This window comes from Triturus cristatus, chromosome 10, assembly GCF_964204655.1.
Source record: "Triturus cristatus chromosome 10, aTriCri1.1, whole genome shotgun sequence".
Taxonomy (NCBI): Eukaryota; Metazoa; Chordata; class Amphibia; order Caudata; family Salamandridae; genus Triturus; species Triturus cristatus.
Window position 1 is genome coordinate 77026033 of NC_140593.1, and position 21268 is coordinate 77047300.

A 21268-nucleotide genomic window follows, 5' to 3' on the forward strand; every position below is an offset into this window, starting at 1 on the left:
AGGTTGAGACAGAATTCTTGAGAGCACAGAATTGTGAAGACGTTTGTTGTGGGGTAGTGTTTTTCATTCTTTTTGTGAGCTTGTGAGTGTGAAGATAGATATATGGTGAGTGCTTGTGTGTCAGTGGAGAAGAAATGATGTAGAATGTGGCAGTGAAATAAAAGGGGTGCTTGTGTGCTAGAATGTATGAATCAAAACATGCATGTCTGAAGCGGGGAGATTTTTGGTGGACCTTATGGTCACAGATGTTCGCGATCCATGGGGCATATTAACAAGGGCTTTATCTCCGCTTGTTTGGCTTTAAAAGCCAAAGAAGCGGAGGTAAAAATATCACCCTATCAACAACAGGGTGCTAACATGCAAAATCGCATGTTAGCACCCTTTTTCACTACGCTTCGCTTTGTATCTCTAATGAGATGCAAAGGGGGCGTTCCAGAGTACAATAATAGGGAAGCGACATTTCTCCTATTATCAAGAATGTCGCTAACCCTGTTAGAGACAAAAAAAGCAGCGCTAACCGCGGTTAACGCTGCTTTTTTACGTCTGCTAATTTTCAGACTTAGCCATGTAATCCAATGGGAGGTGGATTACATGGCTAAATCCACCATGGGCTATCAACAAGGATATCCCTATCCTTGTAGTTTTATCGCTGCATTACCAGCGATAACCTCCCAAAATGCCTCTATCGCTGGATTTGTTATCGCCCATAGGCGGTTAGCGTTGTTAATAACGCGATAACCAGGCGATATTATCCAGCAATAGTGGGCGTTAAAACAATTAACGCTAGGCGCCTTTAGCGTTAATTTTCCCTGTTCCTTGTTAATATGCCCCCATGTTCGCTCAGAATTGAGATTATCTTTCTTAGAATAAATTTACACCTAACACTGTAGAAATATCAGATCACCTTCTTAGCACGAATAGCTTCAACGAAGGCGAAGTTTGTATAGTCATAAAGATGTTTTATTTTGCTAGCTGTGATGCATTTCAAGGCAACATCCAAATAACAATAATTTAAAAAGCTCGAGACCTGGGGATCTCACATTAAAAGCTGAGTAAAATAACATGCATCTAATTAACTGTAACATTATCGGATATCACAGCAGCTCTGGGCCAGGGTACACTTTCATGCATTCCTTGAAACCAATCATTTCTTCTTCTTAAAAAAAAAATACTTGCTATGTGAAGAGAGGAACATGTTTCCTGCTACAAGGCAGTGTGTGAGATGAACCCCAGAACATGCCTGGAATATGTTAAGTTTCTTATGAAACGTGCCTGATTTTGTTCGTATTCTGACCCCAGATGTCGCCCCTGTTGTTTTTGCTTCGTTCTGATTGGCTGTCTCTTTTGTTCCGCAGAGAAGTTCAAGGGCCGAGGGAAAGCGGGGTCCCACTTTGAGACAGCGCGGAGACGCAGCCGGGCGGTCCTCTACCACATCTCGGGGCACCTCCAAAGGCGGGAAAAGAACAAGCTGAAGCTGAACAATGTACGCGCGGCGAGTATACTTGGGGCGGCCTTGGGGCGGGGCCACAGAGGGCGGGCAGGGGCGGGGCCCGGAGGGGCGGGGCCAGAGAGGGGCGGGGCGGGACAGAGGGGGGGGTCGGGGCGAGGCCAGAGAGGGGGCGGGGCAGGGGCGGGCACGCGATGCAGCATGGCTGTGATATTATAGCATTTGGCTCTTCTAAATTCATTATTAATAATGAATAAATTGTTGATTACAGAGTTGTTAAACATTATTATGAACTGCCTGGGCGGCTCTTTACATTGCAGGGGACAATTTACAACTCGCCCATAAATACTACCTTAATAGTTCACGCTCTCTCAATATACTTGTTTATTGTTAGCCTTTTTTCAGCTTTGAGTAATCGTGATAATATGTATTTGTTCCTATATTCCAATAATAACATGTGACGTCTGAATGCCCCATTCACTTGCAGTCTCTCCATATCTTCCTCCATTGTGAACTGAAGGCCTATGCTCTTAAACGCCCCAGCGTTGGCGTGCTCATATTTACACATTACATACACACCGCTTTAGGCACCAGGAATTCTCTTTCATGTGTGTTTTTAGACAAGCACCAAAGCTAAGAACTAAACTCTTGTCTCTGGGCTCCAGCATCAGGATTATAGCGCTCTGTAGGGAGGGGTGGGGGGCACTCGAACCCACACAAAATCTGTCAAGTCCAACTGGTTTCTAGCAAGGCAATTAAATACCCGGCATGCTTTGCTATTAGGGTTATGTATGTGCCTTTCCTGTTAATCTCAGCATTGTCAGAACGAATGCCATTGGCCGCTACAACACGTATGACATCACAAAACAGTAGCCTGTTTCATTAAAAAACCATAGACCAGTAGGTGATCATGCGCTATAGAAATCCCAATTAACATTAACATTAACATAGCACACACATTTTCTCCCACTTCACAGCTGTGCCTCTGTTTAGGATTTATAGCACCCCTCCCACATATCATCAGAGCCTAGCAAAAGTAAACACCTCCGGTGAAAGTTCAGGAAAATTCCAGCAAGGAGTGCACATTAAACAAAGTGACCTGAGCAGCCTGACTCAAGCCCTACATTTTGTGTAGCCATCCACACAAAGGAATTTCAAGATGGATTCCTGGGTCCAGACAGCCATGTACAACACACACTCCATGTGCACTTTTACTCAGATATGCAAATGGAAAGATGCAGACTTACCCCTTGTCTCACATCGGTCGAGCAAAGGCCTCGATCGAGGGGGACAAGCAAACCTTAAACGGGAGAGCAGTAGGTGTCTCTACCTTGAAGGCAACAGGCAAAAACCCTTGTCTCTTCTTCTAAAATGAATGCTGCCACCAATTTCAGTCTCTCTCTGCCCTGTGAGTGTGCAGTAGTTTTTGCCCCTATGATTGGTGCACATTAGGTTCCTCTCTGGACCTCAGAGTCAGGCTCTGGTTTCGCAATCCATTTCAAGAGAGGCCACCAGCTAGCATGCGCGATTCTTGGCTTAATCAGCAATCTAAACAGGGCAGGGTGTACCTTCTCCAAAGCCAGCGTTGGACCTTTCCATCCCATCTTCTCCCCAGGAGTGCAAGCCATCAGGGCTTTATGAAGAGGAACTTCCTCTTTCTCGGCACAAAAATAATGGAGATCCTGACTATTGGAACAACGAACCCCAGGCGATCCCATTCAACTGCTGCCGGGTCATGACCCTCGTCCGCCAACTCAATCAGCATGTGATCTCGGAATCTTGCTTGATTCCAGCATCTCACTTGTGATGAAGAATGCTGGATTCCATCTATGCCATCTATCAAGTCTGTCACATCCATGCGTTTGTGTTCTCCAGATAGTTATACTCTTCCACTGATTACCTCAATGAATCCCAGAATCTCATGTCAATTTTATAATGCAGCACAGAGGTAACAAACTCAGCTTTGCCCTGGACAAACACATGAACATCCCTCCATAGACAGTTCCAGACTGAACTAGTTACCCATTGAGTCACAAGCCAGGATGGACTCCCTAAGCATCGTCAGGAGTAACCGAGATCTCAGTTACCCCACAAAACATTTTGGACAGACCAGACCACAGAGCAACGTCTGCCCTACCAGAGACCCAAAGCTGACTACCACTAATCGACAAGTTAAAAGACAGGGTGGACAGGGCAGGATCTGCTTTGTGGAACCTACACCGATGCCAAAGAAATGCCACCAACCGAATGTCTTTTAAGAATACAATGAAGAAGTGTTTCTTAAACTACCATCCTATCTATTCTCAGGGATCCTCATTTTACCCCTCCATCAATAAACTGCTTTTCCCTCCCTCTCCATTCTCACAAGCTCCTTTTTATGAAGGTCTAGCTGAACGGATGTACTGAATGTCTGGTGCACCTTATATATCAGCATTGGTTGTTATGTGTATTCCTGCCGAATGCTGGTGGAGAGAGCTGCTGACAGGCAGGTATCACCAGGCCGACGTCCAAAAAATCCTAATCCCTGGGATGTGACTACCGAATAGGGGAGTGCACGATTAGAGGCATTAGCGTCTGGCAGCCTTGGATAATGGCTGCCGCTGTTCCGGTCAGTGGTGCGCAGTTCCAAACAGGATTAGAATAGATGCTGTACATTTACGTACATCAATGCTCTTTACAAGAAATCCCATTAAAAGCTCCATGGCATTTTTCTGAATGGGATTTGAGTTCTTTCAGTTTACCTCTATTTATAGGCCTCCTAATGTGTGTGGTCACATGGTCCTTGTTATGTACACAATGTGCCATCTCAACAGCATTAACAATCTGTTCCTTGTGGACACTCTGGGTGTAGGATTTCCTATTCCCTTCTCTTATTCTGACATCAGACACCACAGCACATGTTGATGCAACCATGCCCAGCAGCTGCCACATCTCCTCTCCTGGTCTGTGTGATACAAAGCTGTGCTTCTCTCTCCAGGTATCCTGGCCTAAGCCGGTGAATACGCCATACTGAGGAGAATCGGCACACACCAGGTATATGCTCAGTACTATGATTCATTCCCACTTATCGCTATAGTCGAGCATCCCCAAGCAAGCTTTATCACATCCAGTTTCTATAATGCTGTGTCTCACCCACAGAGCTGCAAACATGTTCTGTCCTGACTGCAGATCATATAGGATGCTGTAACTCACCAGCAGGGGGTCCAGAATGGTCTGTCTCTACTTCAGAGCTTTATCTCACACGCATATGATCACAAAAGCTCTATCTCAAATGCAGAAAGTATGCACCATCCTATCTCAGTTGCGAGTGATTTAGAATGTTCTGTCTGACTCTTATAGAATCCCAAACTCTGCCTGAGACGCAGAGGACCTTGGATGAGGTATCTCACCTTTAGAGGATCCCAAACACGCTAGGATACATACAGAGGACCAGTAATGCTTTAATCCATTGCAATGGTCCACAGTGCTCTTATTCCCCTGCATAGGATCCATAGGTTTATCATACCTGCAGTACATCTAGAACACTCCATCTGACACACCTTGGATCCAGGGCACTATCTCACCTGCATAGGATCCATAGGTCTATCATACCTGCAGTACATCTAGAACACTCCATCTGACACACCTTGGATCCAGGGCACTATCTCACCTGCATAGGATCCATAGGTCCATCATACCTGCAGTACATCTATAACACTCCATCTGACACACCTTGGATCCAGGGCACTATCTCACCTGCATAGGATCCATAGGTCCATCATACCTGCAGTACATCTAGAACACTCCTGTTGTGTCCTAAAAAGGTAGACACCAGGAGCCAGGATGTATATTTAAGTCTTCTTTATTCAGTTACAGTCCAAGTTACATCACTCTTTACTCCACGCATCACAGTCACACCAACATTCCGTCACCATCTGTCACTCTGGCTGTACAGCTAGGAGTAACAGGGCTGGAGTACATGCAAATACAACTTAGTAGGGTATAACAACTCCATCGGACACACCTTGGATCCAGGGCACTATCTCACCTGCATAGGATCAACAGGACTCTATTTCACCTGCATCCAATCCAGAACACACTCCCTCAGCTACAGAGGGCCCACAACAGTGCACAATAATTTGTCTAATCTGCATAGGGTCCCGAACACTACCTCTCTTTCAGATGATGCAGAAGACACTGTCCCACAGACAGGGTACCTAGAGAATGCTATCCCACGTGGAGAGAATACAGAATGCTCTATCTCACCTTAGGGGGACGCCAAATGCTTTACCACACCTTTGGAAGATTCAATAAGTTGGCAGGGTATGCTCAGACGTGAGTCCCTTGCTCACTTTGCCACTGGATTCAAGCAACCATAAGTTGGCAGGGTATGCTCAGACGTGAGTCCCTTGCTCACTTTGCCACTGGATTCAAGCAAGCCTGGCTGAAGACGGCTGAAATGCCAGAAACCGGTCCTAGGAAGCTTGTTTCCGGTCCAGGGAAGACATGGCTTGGCAGTTCGGGCTGGACTGTTCCCATGAGGCACAGGGTCAGACTGATTTGCATATGGCCATGTCTGAACTGGGGTGGCAGAGTGGGCTAAAGAACGGTGATGGATTAAACCCAGATCAGTTGACTGGGGATGAGTGCTTGCAATGTTCAACACTCTGTCCATCATTTCCTTTGGTTTTGCTTTGTTCGCCATAAGTTGGCAGGGTATGCTCAGACGTGAGTCCCTTGCTCACTTTGCCACTGGATTCAAGCAAGCCTGGCTGAAGACGGCTGAAATGCCAGAAACCGGTCCTAGGAAGCTTGTTTCCGGTCCAGGGAAGACATGGCTTGGCAGTTCGGGCTGGACTGTTCCCATGAGGCACAGGGTCAGACTGATTTGCATATGGCCATGTCTGAACTGGGGTGGCAGAGTGGGCTAAAGAACGGTGATGGATTAAACCCAGATCAGTTGACTGGGGATGAGTGCTTGCAATGTTCAACACTCCGTCCATCATTTCCTTTGGTTTTGCTCTATACTGAGGAGAATCAGCACACACCAGCTATATGCTCAGTACTATGATTCATTCCCACTTATCGCTATAGTCGAGCATCCCCAAGCAAGCTTTATCACATCCAGTTTCTATAATGCTGTGTCTCACCCACAGAGCTGCCAACATGTTCTGTCCTGACTGCAGTTGATGTAGGATGCTGTAACTCACCAGCAGTGGGTCCACAATGGTCTGTCTCTACTTCAGAGCTTTCAGAATACTTTATCTCACACGCATATGATCACGAAAGCTCTATCTCAAATGCAGAAAGTATGCATCATCCTATCACAGTTGCGAGTGATTTAGAACGTTCTGTCTGACTCTTATAGCATCCCAAACTCTGTGTAAGACGCAGAGGACCTTGGATGAGGTATCTCACCTTTAGAGGACCCCAAACACGATAGGATACATACAGAGGACCAGTAATGCTTTAATCCATTGCAATGGTCCTCAGTGCTCTTGTTCCCCTGCATAGGATCCATAGGTCTATCATACCTGCAGTACATCTAGAACACTCCATCTGACACACCTTGGATCCAGGGCACTATCTCACCTGCATAGGATCCATAGGTCCATCATACCTGCAGTACATCTAGAACACTCCATCTGACACAACTTGGATCCAGGGCACTATTTCACCTGCATAGGATCCATAGGTCCATCATACCTGCAGTACATCTAGAACACTCCATCTGACACACCTTGGATCCAGGGCACTATCTCACCTGCATAGGATCCATAGGTCTATCATACCTGCAGTACATCTAGAACACTCCTGTTGTGTCCTAAAAAGGTAGACACCAGGAGCCAGGATGTATATTTAAGTCTTCTTTATTCAGTTACAGTCCAAGTTACATCACTCTTTACTCCACGCATCACAGTCACACCAACATTCCGTCACCATCTGTCACTCTGGCTGAACAGCTAGGAGTAACAGGGCTGGAGTACATGCAAATACAACTTAGTAGGGTATAACAACTCCATCGGACACACCTTGGATCCAGGGCACTATCTCACCTGCATAGGATCAACAGGACTCTATTTCACCTGCATCCAATCCAGAACACACTCCCTCAGCTACAGAGGACCCACAACAGTGCACAATAATTTGTCTAATCTGCATAGTGTCCCGAACACTACCTCTCTTTCAGATGATGCAGAAAACACTGTCCCACAGACAGGGTACCTAGAGAATGCTATCCCACGTGCAGAGAATACAGAATGCTCTATCTCACCTTAGGGGGACGCCAAATGCTTTACCACACCTTTGGAAGATTCACGGAATGAGCTGTCTCACATGCAGGAGCTCCACACTTCTGTATCTTACAGGCAGAGAATTAAAAATGATTTATGTCACCTGCAGAGTATCTTGAATGTTCTGACTGACCAGCTAAGAATCCAGAACACTCTTATCTGCATAGGATCTCCACGTCACTCATTTACTTGCATAGGATCGAGACCGTTATATCTTGCCAGGAGAGCTCCCCAAACACACTGCCTCACCTTCACAAGACCCTGAACTGTCTGCCTCATGTATGGAGGATTTCGAACAGGCTTCACCACCTGCAAAGGGATAAGAATGTTATATCACACCTGCACAGACTCCCAAACACTCTGCCTTGCCTTCAGCTGAAGAGAATGATCTGCCTAACCTACAGGGAATCCACAGCTTCGATCTAAAAGGCAGTGCGCCCAGGATGCTTTATCTCACAGCAGAGTACCCTGAATGCTCAAGTTCACATGCAGTGGATCTGAAATTCTTGGCTTCACCTGAAGAGGGTCCAGAACATTCATTTCACTTGCAGGGCATCCAAAACACTTCCTCTCACTTGTGCAGGGAACAGGACACTCAAGCGCAGCTAGAGCATCCAGAAGACTCTGACCCGCCTGCATAGGATTTCCACAACACTCTCCTCACATGCATAGGATTTTCACAACACTTTCCTCACCTGCGCAGGATCCAGAACACTCTCCTCACCTGCACAGGATCCAGAACACTCTCTTCACCTGCACAGGATCCAGGACACTGTCCTCACCTGCACAGGATCCAGAAAGCTCTCCATATCCGCACAGGATCCAGAACACTCTCCTCACCTGCACAGGATCCAGAACACTCTCCTTACCCGCACAGGATCCAAAACACTCTCCTCACCCGCACAGGATCCAGAACACTCTCCTCACCTGCACAGGATCCAGAACACTCTCCTCACCTGCACAGGATCCAGAACAGTCTACTCACCTGCTCAGGATCCAGAACACTCTCCCTCTCCTGCACAGGATCCAGAACATTCTCCTCACCTGCACAGAATCCAGAACACTCTCCACACCTGCACAGGATCCAGAACACTCTCCTCACCTGCACAGAATCCAGAACACTCTCCTTAACCGCACAGGATCCACAACACTCTCCTCACCTGCAGAGGATCCAGAGCACTCTCCTCACCTGCATAGGATCCAGAACACTCTCCTTATCCGCAAAGGATCCAGAACACTCCCCTCACCTGCACAGGATCCAGAACACTCTCCTTACCCGCACAGGATCCAGAACACTCTCCTCACCCGTACAGGATCCAGAACACTCTCCTCACCTGCACAGGATCCAGAACACTCTCCTTCTCCTGCACAGGATCCAGAACACTCTTCTCACCTGCACAGAATCCAGAGCACTCTCGTCACCTGTACAGGATCCAGAACACTGTCCTCACCTGCACAGGATCCAGAAAAGTCTCCTCACCTGCACAGGATCCAGAACACTCTCCTCACCTGCACAGGATCCAGAACACTCTCCTCACCTGCACAGCATCCAGAACACTCTCCGCACCTGCACAGGATCCAGAACACTCTCCTTACTTGCACAGGATCCAGAACATTCTCCTCACCCGCACAGGATCCAGAACACTCTCCTCACCTGCACAGGATCCAGAACACTCTCCTCACCTGCACAGAATCCAGAACAGTCTCCTCACCTGCACAGGATCCAGAACACTCTCCTCACCTGCACAGGATCCAGAACACTCTCCTCACCTGCACATGATCCGGAACACTCTCCACACCTGCTCAGGATCCAGAACACTCTCCTTACCTGCACAGGATCCAGAAAACTCTCCTTCTCCTGCACAGGACCCAGAACACTCTCCTCACCTGCACAGGATCCAGAACACTTCCCACACCTGCTCAGGATCCAGAACACTCTCCTCACCTGCACAGGATCCAGAACCTTTTCCTCACCTGCACAGGATCCAGAACACTCTCCTCACCTGCACAGGATCCAGAATACTCTCCTCACCTGTGCAGGATCCAGATCACTCTCCTCACCTGCACAGGATCCAGAACACTCTCCTCACCTGTATAGGATTTTCACAACACTCTCATCACCTGCGCAGGATCCAGAACACTCTCCTCACCTGCACAGGATCCAGAACACTCTCCTCACCTGCATAGGATCCAGAACACTCTCCTCACCTGCATAGGATCCAGAACACTCTCCTCACCTGCACAGGATCCAGAACACTCTCCTCACCCGCACAGGATCCAGAACACTCTCCTTCTCCTGCATAGGATCCAGAACAATCTCCTCACCTGCACAGGATCCAGAACACTCTCCTCACCTGCACAGGAGCCAGAACATTCTCCACACCTGCACAGGATCCAGAACACTCTCCTCACCTGCACAGGATCCAGAACACTCTCCTTACCTGCACAGGATCCAGAACATTCTCCTCACCCGCACAGGATCCAGAACACTCTCCTCACCTGCACAGGATCCAGAACAGTCTCCTCACCTGCACAGGATCCAGAACACTCTCCTCACCTGCACAGGATCCAGAACACTCTCCTTCTCCTGCACAGGATCTAGAACACTCTCCTCACCTGCACAGGATCCAGAACACTCTCCTTCTCCTGCACAGGATCCAGAACACTCTCCTCACCTGCACAGGATCCAGAACACTTTCCACACCTGCTCAGGATCCAGAACACTCTCCTCACCTGCACAGGATCCAGAACACTCTCCTCACCTGAACAGGATCCAGAACACTCTCCTCACCTGCACAGGATCCCGAACACTCTCCTCACCTGTGCAGGATCCAGACCACTCTCCTCACCTGCACAGGATCCAGAACACTCTCCTCACCTGCATAGGATTTTCACAACACTCTCCTCACCTGCGCAGGATCCAGATCACTCTCCTCACCTGCACAGGATCCAGAACACTCTCCTCACCTGCATAGGATTTTCACAACACTCTCCTCACCTGCGCAGGATCCAGAACACTCTCCTCACCTGCACAGGATCCAGAACACTCTTCTCACCTGCACAGGATCCAGAACACTCTCCACACCTGCTCAGGATCCAGAACAATCTCCTCACCTGCACAGGATCCAGAACACTCTCCTTCTCCTGCACAGGATCCAGAACACTCTCCTCACCTGCACAGGATCCAGAACACTCTCCACACCTGCTCAGGATCCAGAACACTCTCCTCACCTGCACAGGATCCAGAACACTCTCCTCACCTGCACAGGATCCAGAACACTCTCCTCACCTGCACAGGATCCAGAACACTCTCCTCACCTGCACAGGATCCAGAAAATTCTCCTTCTCCTGCACAGGATCCAGAACACTCTCCTCACCTGCACAGGATCCAGAACACTCTCCACACCTGCTCAGGATCCAGAACACTCTCCTCACCTGCACAGGATCCAGAACACTCTCCTCACCTGTGCAGGATCCAGATCACTCTCCTCACCTGCACAGGATCCAGAACACTCTCCTCACCTGCATAGGATTTTCACAACACTCTCCTCACCTGCGCAGGATCTAGAACACTTTCCTCACCTGCACAGGCTCCAGAACACTCTCCTCACCTGCATAGGATCCAGAACAGTCTCCTCACCTGCACAGGATCCAGAACACTCTCCTCACCTGAACAGGATCCAGAAAACTCTCCTCACCTGTGCAGGATCCAGATCACTCTCCTCACCTGCACAGGATCCAGAACACTCTCCTAACCTGCATAGGATTTTCACAACATTCTCCTCACCTGCGCAGGATCCAGAACACTCTCCTCACCTGCACAGGATCCAGAACACTCTCCTCACCTGCACAGGATCCAGAACACTCTCCACACCTGCTCAGGATCCAGAACACTCTCCTCACCTGCACAGGATCCGAAAACTCTCCTTCTCCTGCACAGGATCCAGAACACTCTCCTCACCTGCACAGGATCCAGAACACTCTCCACATCTGCTCAGGATCCAGAACACTCTCCTCACCTGCACAGGATCCAGAACACTCTCCTCACCTGTGCAGGATCCAGATCACTCTCCTCACCTGCACAGGATCCAGAACACTCTCCTCACCTGCATAGGATTTTCACAACACTCTCCTCACCTGCGCAGGATCCAGAACACTCTCCACACCTGCATAGGATCCAGAACACTCTCCTCACCTGCACAGGATCCAGAACACTCTCCTCACCCGCACAGGATCCAGAACTCTCTCCTTCTCCTGCATTGGATCCAGAACACTCTCCTAACCTGCATAGGATCCAGAAAACTCTCCTCACCTGCACAGGATCCAGAACACTCTCCTCACCTGCACAGGATCCAGAACACTCTCCTCACCTGCACTGGATCCAGAACACTCTCCTCACCTGCACAGGATCCAGAACATTCTCCTCACTTGCACAGGATCCAGAACACTCTCCTTACCTGCACAGGATCCAGAACATTCTCCTCACCCGCACAGGATCCAGAACACTCTCCTCACCTGCACAGGATCCAGAACACTCTCCTCACCTGCACAGGATCCAGAACAGTCTCCTCACCTGCACAGGATCCAGAACACTCTCCTCACCTGCACAGGATCCAGAACACTCTCCTTCTCCTGCACAGAATCCAGAACACTCGCCTCACCTGCACAGGATCCAGAACACTCTCCACACCTGCTCAGGATCCAGAACACTCTCCTCACCTGCACAGGATCCAGAACACTCTCCCCACCTGCACAGGATCCAGGACACTCTCCACACCTGGTCAGGATCCAGAACACTCTCCTCACCTGCACAGGATCCAGAACACTCTCCTCACCTGCACAGGACCCAGAACACTCTCCTCACCTGCACAGGATCCAGAACACTCTCCTCACTTGCACAGGATCCAGAACACTCTCCTCACCTGCATAGTATTTTCACAACACTCTCCTCACCTGCGCAGGATCCAGAACACTCTCCTCAGCAGTGCAGGATCCATAACACTCTCCTCACCTGCATAGGATCCAGAACACTCTCCTCACCTGCACAGGATCCAGAAAACTCTCCTCACCTGTGCAGGATCCAGATCACTCTCCTCACCTGCACAGGTTCCAGAACACTCTCCTCACCTGCATAGGATTTTCACAACATTCTCCTCACCTGCGCAGGATCCAGAACACTCTCCTCACCTGCACAGGATCCAGAACACTCTCCTCACCTGCACAGGATCCAGAACACTCTCCACACCTGCTCAGGATCCAGAACACTCTCCTCACCTGCACAGGATCCGAAAACTGTCCTTCTCCTGCACAGGATCCAGAACACTCTCCTCACCTGCACAGGATCCAGAACACTCTCCACACCTGCTCAGGATCAAGAACACTCTCCTCACCTGCACAGGATCCAGAACACTCTCCTCACCTGTGCAGGATCCAGATCACTCTCCTCACCTGCACAGGATCCAGAACACTCTCCTCACCTGCATAGGATTTTCACAACACTCTCCTCACCTGCGCAGGATCCAGAACACTCTCCTCACCTGCACAGGATCCAGAACACTCTCCTCACCTGCATAGGATCCAGAACACTCTCCTCACCTGCATAGGATCCAGAACACTCTCCTCACCTGCACAGGATCCAGAACACTCTCCTCACCCGCACAGGATCCAGAACACTCTCCTTCTCCTGCATTGGATCCAGAACACTCTCCTCACCTGCATAGGATCCAGAAAACTCTCCTCACCTGCACAGGATCCAGAACACTCTCCTCACCTGCACTGGATCCAGAACACTCTCCTCACCTGCACAGGATCCAGAACATTCTCCTCACTTGCACAGGATCCAGAACACTCTCCTTACCTGCACAGGATCCAGAACATTCTCCTCACCCGCACAGGATCCAGAACACTCTCCTCACCTGCACAGGATCCAGAACACTCTCCTCACCTGCACAGGATCCAAAACAGTCTCCTCACCTGCACAGGATCCAGAACACTCTCCTCACCTGCACAGGATCCAGAACACTCTCCTCACCTGCACAGGATCCAGAAAATTCTCCTTCTCCTGCACAGGATCCAGAACACTCTCCTCACCTGCACAGGATCCAGAACACTCTCCACACCTGCTCAGGATCCAGAACACTCTCCTCACCTGCACAGGATCCAGAACACTCTCCTCACCTGTGCAGGATCCAGATCACTCTCCTCACCTGCACAGGATCCAGAACACTCTCCTCACCTGCATAGGATTTTCACAACACTCTCCTCACCTGCGCAGGATCTAGAACACTTTCCTCACCTGCACAGGCTCCAGAACACTCTCCTCACCTGCATAGGATCCAGAACACTCTCCTCACCTGCACAGGATCCAGAACACTCTCCTCACCTGCACAGGATCCAGAAAACTCTCCTCACCTGTGCAGGATCCAGATCACTCTCCTCACCTGCACAGGATCCAGAACACTCTCCTAACCTGCATAGGATTTTCACAACATTCTCCTCACCTGCGCAGGATCCAGAACACTCTCCTCACCTGCACAGGATCCAGAACACTCTCCTCACCTGCACAGGATCCAGAACACTCTCCACACCTGCTCAGGATCCAGAACACTCTCCTCACCTGCACAGGATCCGAAAACTCTCCTTCTCCTGCACAGGATCCAGAACACTCTCCTCACCTGCACAGGATCCAGAACACTCTCCACACCTGCTCAGGATCCAGAACACTCTCCTCACCTGCACAGGATCCAGAACACTCTCCTCACCTGTGCAGGATCCAGATCACTCTCCTCACCTGCACAGGATCCAGAACACTCTCCTCACCTGCATAGGATTTTCACAACACTCTCCTCACCTGCGCAGGATCCAGAACACTCTCCACACCTGCATAGGATCCAGAACACTCTCCTCACCTGCACAGGATCCAGAACACTCTCCTCACCCGCACAGGATCCAGAACTCTCTCCTTCTCCTGCATTGGATCCAGAACACTCTCCTAACCTGCATAGGATCCAGAAAACTCTCCTCACCTGCACAGGATCCAGAACACTCTCCTCACCTGCACAGGATCCAGAACACTCTCCTCACCTGCACTGGATCCAGAACACTCTCCTCACCTGCACAGGATCCAGAACATTCTCCTCACTTGCACAGGATCCAGAACACTCTCCTTACCTGCACAGGATCCAGAACATTCTCCTCACCCGCACAGGATCCAGAACACTCTCCTCACCTGCACAGGATCCAGAACACTCTCCTCACCTGCACAGGATCCAGAACAGTCTCCTCACCTGCACAGGATCCAGAACACTCTCCTCACCTGCACAGGATCCAGAACACTCTCCTTCTCCTGCACAGAATCCAGAACACTCGCCTCACCTGCACAGGATCCAGAACACTCTCCACACCTGCTCAGGATCCAGAACACTCTCCTCACCTGCACAGGATCCTGAACACTCTCCCCACCTGCACAGGATCCAGGACACTCTCCACACCTGGTCAGGATCCAGAACACTCTCCTCACCTGCACAGGATCCAGAACACTCTCCTCACCTGCACAGGACCCAGAACACTCTCCTCACCTGCACAGGATCCAGAACACTCTCCTCACTTGCACAGGATCCAGAACACTCTCCTCACCTGCATAGTATTTTCACAACACTCTCCTCACCTGCGCAGGATCCAGAACACTCTCCTCAGCAGTGCAGGATCCATAACACTCTCCTCACCTGCATAGGATCCAGAACACTCTCCTCACCTGCACAGGATCCAGAAAACTCTCCTCACCTGTGCAGGATCCAGATCACTCTCCTCACCTGCACAGGTTCCAGAACAATCTCCTCACCTGCATAGGATTTTCACAACATTCTCCTCACCTGTGCAGGATCCAGAACACTCTCCTCACCTGCACAGGATCCAGAACACTCTCCTCACCTGCACAGGATCCAGAACACTCTCCACACCTGCTCAGGATCCAGAACACTCTCCTCACCTGCACAGGATCCGAAAACTGTCCTTCTCCTGCACAGGATCCAGAACACTCTCCTCACCTGCACAGGATCCAGAACACTCTCCACACCTGCTCAGGATCAAGAACACTCTCCTCACCTGCACAGGATCCAGAACACTCTCCTCACCTGTGCAGGATCCAGATCACTCTCCTCACCTGCACAGGATCCAGAACACTCTCCTCACCTGCATAGGATTTTCACAACACTCTCCTCACCTGCGCAGGATCCAGAACACTCTCCTCACCTGCACAGGATCCAGAACACTCTCCTCACCTGCATAGGATCCAGAACACTCTCCTCACCTGCATAGGATCCAGAACACTCTCCTCACCTGCACAGGATCCAGAACACTCTCCTCACCCGCACAGGATCCAGAACACTCTCCTTCTCCTGCATTGGATCCAGAACACTCTCCTCACCTGCATAGGATCCAGAAAACTCTCCTCACCTGCACAGGATCCAGAACACTCTCCTCACCTGCACTGGATCCAGAACACTCTCCTCACCTGCACAGGATCCAGAACATTCTCCTCACTTGCACAGGATCCAGAACACTCTCCTTACCTGCACAGGATCCAGAACATTCTCCTCACCCGCACAGGATCCAGAACACTCTCCTCACCTGCACAGGATCCAGAACACTCTCCTCACCTGCACAGAATCCAAAACAGTCTCCTCACCTGCACAGGATCCAGAACACTCTCCTCACCTGCACAGGATCCAGAACACTCTCCTTCTCCTGCACAGAATCAAGAACACTCGCCTCACCTGCACAGGATCCAGAACACTCTCCTTCTCCTGCACAGGATCTAGAACACTCTCCTCACCTGCACAGGATCCAGAACACTCTCCTTCTCCTGCACAGGATCCAGAACACTCTCCTCATCTGCACAGGATCCAGAACACTCTCCACACCTGCTCAGGATCCAGAACACTCTCCTCACCTGCACAGGATCCAGAACACTCTCCTCACCTGCACAGGATCCAGAACACTCTCCTCACCTGCACAGGATCCCGAACACTCTCCTCACCTGTGCAGGATCCAGATCACTCTCCTCACATGCACAGGATCCAGAACACTCTCCTCACCTGCATAGGATTTTCACAGCACTCTCCTCACCTGCGCAGGATCCAGATCACTCTCCTCACCTGCACAGGATCCAGAACACTCTCCTCACCTGCATAGGATTTTCACAACACTCTCCTCACCTGTGCAGGATCCAGAACACTCTCCTCACCTGCACAGGATCCAGAACACTCTTCTCACCTGCACAGGATCCAGAACACTCTCCACACCTGCTCAGGATCCAGAACAATCTCCTCACCTGCACAGGATCCAGAACACTCTCCTTCTCCTGCACAGGATCCAGAACACTCTCCTCACCTGCACAGGATCCAGAACACTCTCCACACCTGCTCAGGATCCAGAACACTCTCCTCACCTGCACAGGATCCAGAACACTCTCCTCACCTGCACAGGATCCAGAAAACTCTCCACACCTGCTCAGGATCCAGAACACTCTCCTCACCTGCACAGGATCCAGAACACTCTCCTCACCTGCACAGGATCCAGAACACTCTCCTCACCTGCACAGGATCCAGAAAATTCTCCTTCTCCTGCACAGGATCCAGAACACTCTCCTCACCTGCACAGGATCCAGAACACTCTCCACACCTGCTCAGGATCCAGAACACTCTCCTCACCTGCACAGGATCCAGACCACTCTCCTCACCTGTGCAGGATCCAGATCACTCTCCTCACCTGCACAGGATCCAGAACACTCTCCTCACCTGCATAGGATTTTCACAACACTCTCCTCACCTGCGCAGGATCTAGAACACTTTCCTCACCTGCACAGGCTCCAGAACACTCTCCTCACCTGCATAGGATCCAGAACACTCTCCTCACCTGCACAGGATCCAGAACACTCTCCTCACCTGCACAGGATCCAGAAAACTCTCCTCACCTGTGCAGGATCCAGATCACTCTCCTCACCTGCGCAGGATCCAGAACACTCTCCTCACCTGCATAGGATTTTCACAACATTCTCCTCACCTGCGCAGGATCCAGAACACTCTCGTCACCTGCACAGGATCCAGAACACTCTCCTCACCTGCACAGGATCCAGAACACTCTCCACACCTGTTCAGGATCCAGAACACTCTCCTCACCTGCACAGGATCCGAAAACTCTCCTTCTCCTGCACAGGATCCAGAACACTCTCCTCACCTGCACAGGATCCAGAACACTCTCCACACCTGCTCAGGATCCAGAACACTCTCCTCACCTGCACAGGATCCAGAACACTCTCCTCACCTGTGCAGGATCCAGATCACTCTCCTCACCTGCACAGGATCCAGAACACTCTCCTCACCTGCATAGGATTTTCACAACACTCTCCTCACCTGCGCAGGATCCAGAAGACTCTCCTCACCTGCTCAGGATCCAGAACACTCTCCTCACCTGCATAGGATCCAGAACACTCTCCTCACCTGCATAGGATCTAGAACACTCTCCTCACCTGCACAGGATCCAGAACACTCTCCTCACCCGCACAGGATCCAGAACACTCTCCTTCTCCTGCATTGGATCCAGAACACTCTCCTCACCTGCATAGGATCCAGAAAACTCTCCTCACCTGCACAGGATCCAGAACACTCTCCTCACCTGCACAGGATCCAGAACACTCTCCTCACCTGCACTGGATCCAGAACACTCTCCACACCTGCACAGGATCCAGAACATTCTCCTCACTTGCACAGGATCCAGAACACTCTCCTTACCTGCACAGGATCCAGAACATTCTCCTCACCCGCACAGGATCCAGAACACTCTCCTCACCTGCACAGGATCCAGAACACTCTCCTCACCTGCACAGGATCCAGAACAGTCTCCTCACCTGCACAGGATCCAGACCACTCTCCTCACCTGCACAGGATCCAGAACACTCTCCTTCTCCTGCACAGAATCCAGAACACTCGCCTCACCTGCACAGGATCCAGAACACTCTCCACACCTGCTCAGGATCCAGAACACTCTCCTCACCTGCACAGGATCCAGAACACTCTCCCCACCTGCACAGGATCCAGGACACTCTCCACACCTGGTCAGGATCCAGAACACTCTCCTCACCTGCACTGGATCCAGAACACTCTCCTCACCTGCACAGGATCCAGAACACTCTCCTCACCTGCACAGGATCCAGAACACTCTCCTCACCTGTGCAGGATCCAGATCACTCTCCTCTCTTGCACAGGATCCAGAACACTCTCCTCACCTGCATAGGATTTTCACAACACTCTCCTCACCTGCGCAGGATCCAGAACACTCTCCTCACCTGTGCAGGATCCATAACACTCTCCTCACCTGCATAGGATCCAGAACACTCTCCTCACCTGCACATGATCCAGAAAACTCTCCTCACCTGTGCAGGATCCAGATCACTCTCCTCACCTGCACAGGATCCAGAACACTCTCCTCACCTGCATAGGATTTTCACAACATTCTCCTCACCTGCGCAGGATCCAGAACACTCTCCTCACCTGCACAGGATCCAGAACACTCTCCTCACCTGCACAGGATCCAGAACACTCTCCACACCTGCTCAGGATCCAGAACACTCTCCTCACCTGCACAGGATCCGAAAACTCTCCTTCTCCTGCACAGGATCCAGAACACTCTCCTCACCTGCACAGGATCCAGAACACTCTCCAAACCTGCTCAGGATCCATAACACTTTCCTCACCTGCACAGGATCCAGAACACTCTCCTCACCTGTGCAGGATCTATATCACTCTCCTCACCTGCACAGGATCCAGAACACTCTCCTCACCTGCATAGGATTTTCACAACACTCTCCTCACCTGCGCAGGATCCAGAACACTCTCCTCACCTGCACAGGATCCAGAACACTCTCCTCACCTGCATAGGATCCAGAACACTCTCCTCACCTGCATAGGATCTAGAACACTCTCCTCACCTGCACAGGATCCAGAACACTCTCCTCACCCGCACAGGATCCAGAACACTCTCCTTCTCCTGCATTGGATCCAGAACACTCTCCTCACCTGCATAGGATCCAGAAAACTCTCCTCACCTGCACAGGATCCAGAACACTCTCCTCACCTGCACAGGATCCAGAACACTCTCCTCACCTGCACTGGATCCAGAACACTCTCCACACCTGCACAGGATCCAGAACATTCTCCTCACTTGCACAGGATCCAGAACACTCTCCTTACCTGCACAGGATCCAGAACATTCTCCTCACCCGCACAGGATCCAGAACACTCTCCTCACCTGCACAGGATCCAGAACACTCTCCTCACCTGCACAGGATCCAGAACAGTCTCCTCACCTGCACAGGATCCAGAACACTCTCCTCACCTGCACAGGATCCAGAACACTCTCCTTCTCCTGCACAGAATCCAGAACACTCGCCTCACCTGCACAGGATCCAGAACACTCTCCACACCTGCTCAGGATCCAGAACACTCTCCTCACCTGCACAGGATCCAGAACACTCTCCCCACCTGCACAGGATCCAGGACACTCTCCACACCTGGTCAGGATCCAGAACACTCTCCTCACCTGCACTGGATCCAGAACACTCTCCTCACCTGCACAGGATCCAGAACACTCTCCTCACCTGCACAGGATCCAGAACACTCTCCTCACCTGTGCAGGATCCAGATCACTCTCCTCTCTTGCACAGGATCCAGAACACTCTCCTCACCTGCATAGGATTTTCACAACACTCTCCTCACCTGCGCAGGATCCAGAACACTCTCCTCACCTGTGCAGGATCCATAACACTCTCCTCACCTGCATAGGATCCAGAACACTCTCCTCACCTGCACATGATCCAGAAAACTCTCCTCACCTGTGCAGGATCCAGATCACTCTCCTCACCTGCACAGGATCCAGAACACTCTCCTCACCTGCATAGGATTTTCACAACATTCTCCTCACCTGCGCAGGATCCAGAACACTCTCCTCACCTGCACAGGATCCAGAACACTCTCCTCACCTGCACAGGATCCAGAACACTCTCCACACCTGCTCAGGATCCAGAACACTCTCCTCACCTGCACAGGATCCGAAAACTCTCCTTCTCCTGCACAGGATCCAGAACACTCTCCTCACCTGCACAGGATCCAGAACACTCTCCAAACCTGCTCAGGATCCATAACACTCTCCTCACCTGCACAGGATCCAGAACACTCTCCTCACCTGTGCAGGATCTAGATCACTCTCCTCACCTGCACAGGATCCAGAACACTCTCCTCACCTGCATAGGATTTTCACAACACTCTCCTCACCTGCGCAGGATCCAGAACACTCTCCTCACCTGCACAGGATCCAGAACACTCTCCTCACCTGCATAGGATCCAGAACACTCTCCTCACCTGCATAGGATCCAGAACACTCTCCTCACCTGCACAGGATCCAGAACACTCTCCTCACCCGCACAGGATCCAGAACACTCTCCTTCTCCTGCATTGGATCCAGAACACTCTCCTCACCTGCATAGGATCCAGAA

At 50.7% G+C, this 21268-nt stretch overlaps 1 protein-coding gene across 3 annotated transcripts in view; it reads left to right on the plus strand.

The window, feature by feature from the left end:
* The window catches only part of KCNH8 (potassium voltage-gated channel subfamily H member 8), a 953382-nt gene that overhangs the window by 484051 nt on the left and 448063 nt on the right, over nt 1-21268 (plus strand). For all 3 annotated transcript variants that reach the window (XM_085630453.1, XM_085630455.1, XM_085630454.1), the window contains exon 4: nt 1356-1483. In XM_085630453.1, coding sequence (XP_085486579.1) covers nt 1356-1483 — 128 coding nt within the window. The remainder of the gene's footprint in view (nt 1-1355; nt 1484-21268) is intronic.